At 48.2% G+C, this 9,483-nt stretch overlaps 1 protein-coding gene across 1 annotated transcript; it reads right to left on the reverse strand.

The window, feature by feature from the left end:
• Window positions 1-401: 401 nt before the first annotated feature.
• LOC101637030 (protein S100-A7) lies at window positions 402-2,375 on the reverse strand. Its single transcript, XM_004693718.2, has 3 exons — window positions 2,331-2,375; window positions 1,447-1,602; window positions 402-627 (listed from the first exon to the last, which is right to left on the reverse strand). The coding sequence occupies exons 2-3, from the start codon at window positions 1,585-1,587 to the stop codon at window positions 463-465; spliced, it is 306 nt and encodes a 101-aa protein (XP_004693775.1). The 5' UTR covers window positions 1,588-1,602; window positions 2,331-2,375; the 3' UTR covers window positions 402-462.
• Between the last annotated feature and the right edge of the window lie 7,108 nt (window positions 2,376-9,483).

Consider the following 9,483-nt stretch of genomic DNA (forward strand, 5'->3'; position numbering starts at 1 on the left):
TCTGAGTCACAGAGGGACCCTGTGGCACAACCCAGTGCCCACAGGCATTGGCAACGCCTGTGCTGGCAACAAAGGTGGTTTCAGGTATCTCTGGTGGCACAAGATTTAAGTCTCAGCACTATGAAGCTGTTGGCAGCCACTGCAGCAAGAGTTTGGTCCCCGGCCAGGGAGCTATACACATAGCACAGAAGACCTCTCCTGTCTCACCTACCACTCCCCTCTGCAGTATATTTCAGATCTGTCTGGTCTGCTGCCCATTCTGTATGATGAATCCTCTCACCACCATCGCCACCCCTCTGGCCCACAACCCAACTCTTGTAAGCATAAATAAATAAATCTTTAAAAAAAAAAAAAAGTAGTTTCACTACAGAGGCAGCCAAAGAAAGACAGAAATGGGCCAGTTTCTAGTCAGAAGAGACACTTTATTGTTCTTTGGGGCCCTGGAGGCCTTGGGGAGGCGGGTCACTGGTTTCCCCCAGAGCAGGGCTCAGCTCCATGGCTCTGTTTGTGGTAGTCTGTGGTTAAATCCCCCAGCAAGGAGAGGAACTCAGAGAAGTCGATCTGGCCGTCGCTATTCTGGTCCTTCTTCTCGAAGACATTGGCCAGGTAGTCTGTGCCCTTTTTGTCCTGTGGAGAGACGCAGACAGGAGCCCCTGAGTCCCTTGGGGGTGCGGTGGGCGTGACTGGAGGCGGAGCCACAGCAGCTGCACCGGGCATCACTGTGGCAGTGACCGGGCGGGAGGGCACCGGTCACCACAGGCCCCAGGGGCTCCTTGGTGACATGTGGTGGGACGGGCGCCTCGCTGGTGGGTTCTGCCAGAGCTGTCCTGATGGACGTCCCCGCGATGGCCCGGTCCAGCCTGCCCTTCCCCGTACCCCACCGTCTGCCAGTTGTGCCGAGGCTCAATCTGGCCTGCCTCCGGCCATCTCCCCAGCCCTCACCTGTGTTCTCTCACCCTGCCAAGTCCCACGGGCCCTCACGTGCCCCCTGTTGCTCCTGGTGTCTGTGTCACAGCCCCCTGGGGCCCCTCAGCTGACCAGCTCAGGACAGTCCGTGGCCAGATGAAATCAGGCAGTGGGTAAATGCGGACAAGGACATGAACAGAGGAGTGTGCATCTCTCTCAGCTATGGGGTTTCTACTGCTATCGGGACATGGATGGAGCCTCTGGAGGCCAGGAGAGGAGAGCCTGGGACTGGTGACGGGGACCCCACCGTGCTGTTTGTAACCTTGGCTCACACCTCTCCATACCTTTTCACCCTTGGCCACATAACACCCATCTCCCCCCTTACTGCCTGGTAATCACCCAGGATAGGGATCATCCGGGGCCCTTGTTTAGAGAAGGAAACTGGGAATTCAGGGAGTGAAGTGACCGTCCAGGTCACCCAGCCGCTATGTCCTCAGCCAGAGCAGGACCCCACACAGTGAGAGGCAGACCCCGACTCACACAGGCGGCCAGGAGGCTGGGGAAATTCTCCTTGAGCAGCTTGATCAGGCCTGGCTTGTCGATCGTGTCCTTCTGTCCACTGTATTTGTGAAACAGGTCGATGGTGCCCAAGATGGCCTTCTCGGCGGGAGTGCTGCCCATGGTGGCTGTCGAGAGCTGCCAGGAGAGACAGGACCTTTAACCCTCCCATGGCCCGGGGGTGCGGAGCACGGGTAAGCTGAGCAGACAATGACCTGTCCCTGCGTTGCTGGGTCAGTGTCTCAGGGCGTCTATGTAGGACCCAGGTCAGGGAGCAGGGGAATGAGGGAGAGCAGCAGAGTCAAGGGGTTTGGGTGACAGGAGAGAGCAGAGATGGGGGGCAGCATCCTAACAGGGAAAATTGTGAGGTATGACCTCGAGGTCACACGGACAATTTGAGGGTCCCCCACATTTGAAGACATCAAATCCACCCTCTGATCTTCAGTGTCAGGGTAGAGGCCCCAGGCCCCTCAGTGTCCTCGCCATGCTGGGGCAGCAACCCGGGGCTCCCTGTGGGGACCGGCCTGGGCCCCACCACAGCAGGAAGCCCTGGTGCTGCACTGGGCTCTGGTGCTCCCGCAGGACCCAGTGGGGTCCTGGCCAGTGTGAGCCGGGACCAGCCTGTCCTGTGTCTGGAACTGCCTGGGCTGTCCCCCTGGGGAGGTCGGCCCCAGAGTGGTCAGAGGAGCCAAAAGGAGCAGTGGGTGTCCCCGGTCGCGTCATCTGCGGAGGACCTCAGCTGGGGACAGTCTCCAGCCTGTGAGGGGCCGGCTCAGACCCTCTCCCTGGCTGCTGTCCCTGCCCAGGCAGCAGAACCGCCGGCCCGACCCTCCCTGCAGAAAGGGCAGGAGCAGGCGCAGACTCACCAGAGCTGAGGAGAAGCGGCTGCAGGGATGCGGGTGAGATGTGGGGCTGGGCGAGCCGGGCCCTTTATAAGGCTCAGGCCGGCTCACCCCAGGCTGGGCGCCCTGGGGCGGGGTGCTGTCTGCTTCCTGTATTGCCCCACAGGGTGGGGACACACCTAGGAGGAGAGTCAGCTTCTGCCATCCTCTCCCAAATCTCCCAGGTAGCTCCCTTGAGGCTTGTCCTTCCTTGGTGACCTGCAGTGGGCGCCCAGGATGTGGCACCCAGGCAGGCAGGGGGCCTGGAAGACTGGGTCTCTGGGGTCAGGTGGAAGTGTCACTCAGGGAGGGGCAGTGGGTGGGCATCCCCCAGCCCCCAGTCCTGTCCTTACTGGGCTGAGGAACAGCAGCCCCATGTTCTGTGAGCCCTGAGTTCAGATTGGACACCTGCTGTCCTGTCTCCTCCTCCATCCTCTCTCTGTGGTGGGGTCCCACCCTCATTCGGGGGAAATGGTTGTGCAAGAGGTCAAGCAAACCCCCATGTTTATACAGCTAGTAGCCAACCCAGGGGCCAGGATCCTGGAAAATCCTGGCCAAACCTCCCATGAGCCCTCACCTCAAGCTCTTGGTTTGTAGTAGATTTTGTCTCTGGGAACTCCAGGCTCAGGGGCTAGGAGGTCACCTCACTGCTATCTTCTCATAGGGTCTTCCCTGGAGCCCTTCAGGGAGTCAGGGTTCATGCACCCCTAGACAAGGAGGGGACACAGAGCAGACGGTTGTGAGTTCTGCTCTGTCTCCAGCTTGTGAGGAGAACGAGAACTAATCCTGGCCTGACTTAGCTCCATACTTGAACTTGGCCTTGCAGCATCAAGAGCGCAAGGGACAATCCATAACCCGCTGTCTAGGTTCATGGTGGTGACTGCTGTGAAGCCGCTTGCTCAGGGCGTGGGGCCGGGTCCCTCCCTCCATGACTACTGTCTTCCTGTAAGTCCTCACTGTCCTTCCTCCTTCCTCCATGCAAAACAGTCAGGTGGGAGCGGGCGCTACCTGGGCTGTGTTGTGCTGTGCTGTGCTGTGCTGTGCTCCACCCTGGAGCAGAAATGCTGGCTCAGGAGAAGGAAAATAGGAACTGGGGTCAGGAGGAGCCTGGAGCCTCTGGGGATGGCTCCTCTGACTCACTGAGTAGGGAGAGGTGAGGACAAGAACTCAGAGCCATTCCGTTCTCTGGTCCCTTACAGCTTCCTCCCATTGTGAAGAAGCTGGGCCAGGCACTGGTGTCCCTGGACAGGCCCCACCCCGAGGGCTGAGCACTGGTCAGGCCCTCCCGCTTCACAGGCTCCAAGCTGCAGCCGGCCTCCCTGGCCCACTGCTGGCACATTCCTACCACCCCACCCCACTTCTTGCATTCATTTTTCCTTTCTCCCTCTACTGAAAGCCTCCATGAAGGATCAAGGAGAAACCTGGAGTGAGGCATCCTTGGTAGGGGAGCTAGATGACTAGTGGGGGACTGGGAGTTAGCAGGAGACAGACTTCAGCCACTAATGCTGCTGTGGCTTTTACATTTTGAATCATGTCAAAATACTCTGAGTCGATTTTTCCTTTTGCACTGGTTTTTTATTCTTTCTTGAAATTCACTAAACATAATGTGTTTAAAATGTTCATCATGGGGCCCTCCCTGGTGGCTCAATGGGTTAGGACGCAGCACTGCAAGCTCACAGCAGATGCTTCCATGCAAGTTCGATCCCCAGCCCTGGAAGTGACCCACATGGCGCGGCAGACCTCTCCTGACCTGCCCACTGCTCCCCTCAGCAGTGCACTTCATTGATCTGCCTGTTCTGCTCCCCACTCTGTCTCTGGTGAAGCCTCCTACTGCCCCTGCACCTCTGGCCTGTACCCCAGTTCTGTGGAGCACCCACATGTGTATACACTACCTTACATTCACAGCAACAGCCCAAATCTCTCCTCACCATGCCATTAGTCCTTGCTTCATCCAGTCCTTTTCCTCTTCCCGTCCTTTCTTGTAACCAGTACTTGGTCTCAGTATCCAAAAGGGTTTATTTGGTTTGTTTTGTTTAGTTTAGGTCAGTGTTTGTTTACTCTATATACCACATCAGAGTGAAATCTCTTGGTGTTTGCTTTACTTCACTATGCATAATTCCCTCCAAGTCCATTCACGTTGTTGCAAATGGTAGGATTTCTCTTTTTTAGCTTAGTAGAATATAAACCACATCTTCTTTATCTATTCCTCAGTTGAGGGACTCTTACACTGTTTCCAGTTCTTCACTATTATAAATAATGCCACAATAAACATGGAAATACATATATCTGTTCAAGTTAGTATTTTTGCATTTTAGGGGTAAATACCCAGATGTGAGACAACTGGATTGTATGGAATTTCTATTTCTACTTTTCGAGGATTCTCCATACTGGCTTCCATAATAGCTGCATCAACTTACATTCCCACGAACACTGTGCAATGTTCTCTTCTTTCCATCCTCTCCAACGTTTTATTCTCATCTTTTGGATAGTACCCATTCTCACAGGTGCGAGGTGATAGTTCATTGTTGTTTTGAATTGCATTTCTCTAGTTGTTTTTTTTTTAATATTTATTTACTTATGCCTACAGAACTTGGGTACAGGCCAGAGGTGAGGTGTAGTGGGTAAGAGGATTCACCAGAGACAGAGTGAGGAGCAGAACAGACAGATGGACGAAGTACACTGCTGAGGGGAGCAGCGGGTGGGTCAGGAGGGGTCTGCTGCGCCATGTGGGTCACCTCCCTGGCCAGGGATGGAATTCGTGATGCAGGGGCTTCTGAGGGCTTCATAATGCGGTGCTTTAACCGGTTGAACCACCAGGGAGAGCCCTAGTTTTTAATTTTTATGTTATAGTTTTTCTTTTCTGCTCTCAGTCTGTTTTCAGAAGCTGAGATTTCCATAATCTTCAGCTCCTGGTATTTAAACATTTAATCTGTCTCAAGTTCTCTCTTGTTTTACTTGTTTCCTTTCCTCTTCTCCATTCCCACTCCATTCCCCCAACAGAGAATATAATGTAAGATTAAAAGTTTTTTTTCTTTTAACCTGTTGCTTGCCAATATGCACATTTCTTAGTAAATATGAATGGTAATTTTCGTACATATGCTATTTAAGTTTTTAACTGATATATCAAACAAAAATGCCCAGCCCGATGAATCATCTCCAACACCATCACCCAGGTAAAGGATCAGAACATTGCAGCACCTCTTCCAGGCTGCCCTTTCTCTTTCTTTGAAAGGTAACTACCATCTCAGTCTTGATGGCAAGGTTCACTGTTTTCCTTAGAGTTTTGTCAGCTAAGTACACATCCCTATACACCATTTTTTGCCTTATTTCTAATTGTCCATATGGAAACACTTATGTGTCCGCCTTCCCTGTTGGACTGCCTACCACCAGAAGAGCAATAGGGAATCCTAAAGTGCCTTAGTCAAAAAGGCCTTTGGCACACTGGGATTATGTATTGAGGTCAAATCTGATTTGAACCATCTCTAAAGTTTGGGGTATTTGGAAACAAGATGACTTCTCTTTTACCTATCCAGGGATTAAGGAATAATAGCTAATAACAAGTGCTCCACCATTTATGGGCAAGCACAGTGTTAGTGATTTTATTTCCTCAGATAGAAATTATATAATTATTCCCCTGTGTGAGTCGGCCTCAGAGGAGGCCTGAACATTGAGCATTACATTAGAGGATGCAAAGGGGCAGGCCCGAGTCACTAGCCTGAACTGGAGTCACACCAGAGATGAAGACCCATGGAGAACAGGGTTCTGGATTAAAGACCAGGGCCTTCTGTGAGGCCCGAGCTGGCCTGGCGCGTCCAGTCAGGAGCCCTGGCTATGTGCACCAGCCTCCCAGAGCTTGTCTGCCCTGCCTGGCAATTCTCCCCAGAATCCCAGGGCCTGCCAGTGCCACTCTGCCCTAACTAACTCATTCTTAGCCTATCCCCATCACAGGCCCCACAGAGTCAGGGTAAAGTGATAGACTATGGTTAGAGCAGAGTTGGAGGGTTTGCTGAGCCCCAAGAACTGTGGATGTCTGGAAAGAAAGATTGTTTCTGTTCATCCATTCAGGCATTGAGGATTAATAGCTAAAAATAAAAGAAACACCATTTGTAAGCAATCTGAGCTAAGTCCTGCACTGATGGTTAAATTTCCTAAAGTGGAATTTACATCTTTCTTCTTTTTAGTATATTAGAATTTCTAATCTATTAGAATTTCTAATGCATGTGTGCATGTATGTAGTTATTTAATTCTACATATTACAATTATATATACTATATGTTAACTTTATATGTGATATATTAATATATGTAGTGATACATTGATATATGTAATGCATATTAATATATATAATTTTATATATAATGTTAACACATAACACATAATTACTGTATATGCAATTCAATGCTAAAATTCATCCTCTAAGCACTGTTTTGCTGCATCCCAAAATGTTAAGTTTTGATAAGGTGTATTTCATTTCCATTTAGTTCAAAACAGTTTATTGTCTCTTGAAACCTCTTTGACTCTCATGTCTTTATAAGTGCATTGTTTGATCTCTAAACTTTTGGGGTTTCCCAGCTACCTTTCTATTACTGATTTTTGTTTAGATTCCATTGTGATCTATAATATATATTATATAGTTTTTCTTCATTTAAATTGGTTGATATAAGTTTTATAGTCTGTCATATGGTCTATATTGGTAAATGCTCCATGTGAACTTGAGAAGAATGTGTATTCTGTTATTGTTGGATAAAGTAGCCTATAAAATTCAATAGATCAGTTGATTGATGATGTTATTCAGTTAACTATGACCTTATTGATTTTTCTGACTGCTCAATCTGTCCATTTTTTTTAAAAAGATTTATTTATTTTGTGCATACAGAACTGGGTTACAGGCCAGGGGCTCGGGGGTAGCGAGAGGCTTCACCAGAGACAGAGCAGGGAGCAGAACAGGCAGATCAATGAAGTATACTGCTGAGGGGAGCAGCGGGCGGGTCAGGAGAGGTCTGCCACGCCATGTGGTCACCTCCGGGGCAGGCGGGAATTGAACTCATGCGGAAGTGGCTTTAGATTTTCAGTGCTGTGCTTTAACCCACTGCGCCACCAGGGAGGGCCCCCAATCTGTCCATTTTTAAGAGCAACTATTAAAGTTTTTGACCATGCTAGTGGGTTTGCCCATTTCTCCTTGTAATTCTATGAGTTTTTGCCTCACCTATTGTGTGAGGCCCAAGAACTGTGGATGCCAGGAAAGAAAGATTGTTCCTGTTCACCCATTCAGGCATATGTTCACATAACACATATTCTGTGTTATGTGTATGTACATTAAAGGTCATTATGTCTCCTTTTATCATTATGTATTGCCCTTCTTAGTCCCTGTTATTTTTCCTTGCTCTGAAATCTGCTTTATCTGAAATTAATAATTGATTCGTTTATGTATCTTTCTCCATCCCTTTACTTTTACTCTACCTGTGTCTTTAAAGTGAGTTTCTTCTAGACAATCTGTAGTTGAGTCTTATTTCTGTTAGTATTTCTGTTGGTATATTTAGATCATTCATATTAAAAGTGATTATTGATGTAGTTGTACTAATAGCCTCCATAGCTGTAGTTTTTTTTCCATTTATTGCCCTTATTTTTCTGAGGGAGAAGGAGTTCATCTTTCATGCTCTTTTTTTTTTTTGGGGGGGGGGGCCTTCCCTAGTTTTAGTTGAGTGTTTTGTTTTCTTTAGACCATATTAACTTCTCTCCTGCCCAGTGATAACCTGGGTTCCTCACTCTCTTTCATTCCTTCCCCATAAAACTCCACTTCCTTGTAAGCTTTGTCTACCCCTAACCACTACTCCCACAGCTCAGCCTTTCACCACTCCACCTATGTAAGGGTCTATCAGTCTCATCCAGGGTTCCCCAACTACCTTCAGTAACTCTTGGGCAGCCACTGAGGTAGTTTGCTTGAGTCCCTTCTGCCAGGATTGTAGCTGGTGCAGACACTGAAGCCTCTGGATAGGTGACCCAGCCAGGCCTGAGCACAGAGGAGGAGCCAGAAAGGGGCCTTCCCACCTCAACATGGGAGACACCAAGTGGGTGGTCTTTGCTCTTAGAAACCCTGTGGATCTGGCAGAGAACATCCCAGAACACCACTGAAATCTCAGGCTCTTTCTCCACATCCTTCCTCCTCTCCTTTGGTCTTTTCATAGACTCCCCTGCTTACATTTACCTTTCACAAGACATTCCCCCACTAAATCTCTTACACTTTAACTCTATCAGAACAGAGGCTTCCTGAAAAATCCAAATGCACACTCCTCTTCATCAACTAGTCTTTCTCTACTTAAATGATGTTGCCCATTCACTCTTATTCAACACCCTGAATAACTTTCTAAAGTCCACTGAAGAGACTTCCAGATTTTTTAATACCCAAGAGTTTTTTCTTCAAACAAGATAGTATGATGAAAGCAGATATATACAACCAATCAAAACAGAACTGCTGTCAGAAAGGACAACAAAGAGAACTTCCAGTGGTGGGCCAGCCTGGACACTCAGCAGGCAACTTATCTCAAGAAGCTATTTTATTTTATGTTATTTTATTAAAATATTCATCACATCATCCTTCATTTTTGTACAATGTATTCCCACCACCAATTCACCCGTGCACCATCACCATATCCCTCATGCTCTTCCCACCCCTGTCCTGATCCTTCACTCTCCTCCTCCCCTACAAGATGTCTCTGACTTGTAGTTGCCTGATGATTTTCATTGTTACTTTTTTCTGATCCTTACTTGTTTTCTCTACATTCGTCCTATAAGTGGGACGATATTTTTCTTTTTCTTTCTGGTTTATTTCACTGAGTATAATTGCTTCCAGTTCCATCCATGTTACTGTGAAGGATATGAGTTTATCCTTTTTGATTGCTGAGTAATATTACATCATCTAAAGATAGAATATCTTCTTGATCTAGTCATCTATTGGGGGCATTTAGGTTGCTTCTATAACTTTCTTATTGTAACTTGTGCTACAATAAACATAGAGGTTCAGGCGCTCTTTTGAAGGAATGTTTTTGTATCCTTTGGGTTGATTTTTAGAGTGGAATTGCAGGATCATATGGAAGCTCCATTTTTAGTAGTTTGAGGAAACTCCACACAACTCTCCATA

This window comes from Condylura cristata, unplaced genomic scaffold, assembly GCF_000260355.1.
Source record: "Condylura cristata isolate star-nosed mole 26May11 unplaced genomic scaffold, ConCri1.0 scaffold00040, whole genome shotgun sequence".
Taxonomy (NCBI): Eukaryota; Metazoa; Chordata; class Mammalia; order Eulipotyphla; family Talpidae; genus Condylura; species Condylura cristata.

Excerpts from the sequence above, each read along its gene's own strand:
- LOC101637030 (XM_004693718.2), bottom strand. The coding sequence starts at position 1,587 with ATGGGCAGCACTCCCGCCGAGAAGGCCATCTTGGGCACCATCGACCTG. Across the intron at positions 628-1,446 it reads CCAGCCTCCTGGCCGCCTGT|GACAAAAAGGGCACAGACTA; the intron begins GTGAGTCGGGGT and ends GTCTCTCCACAG.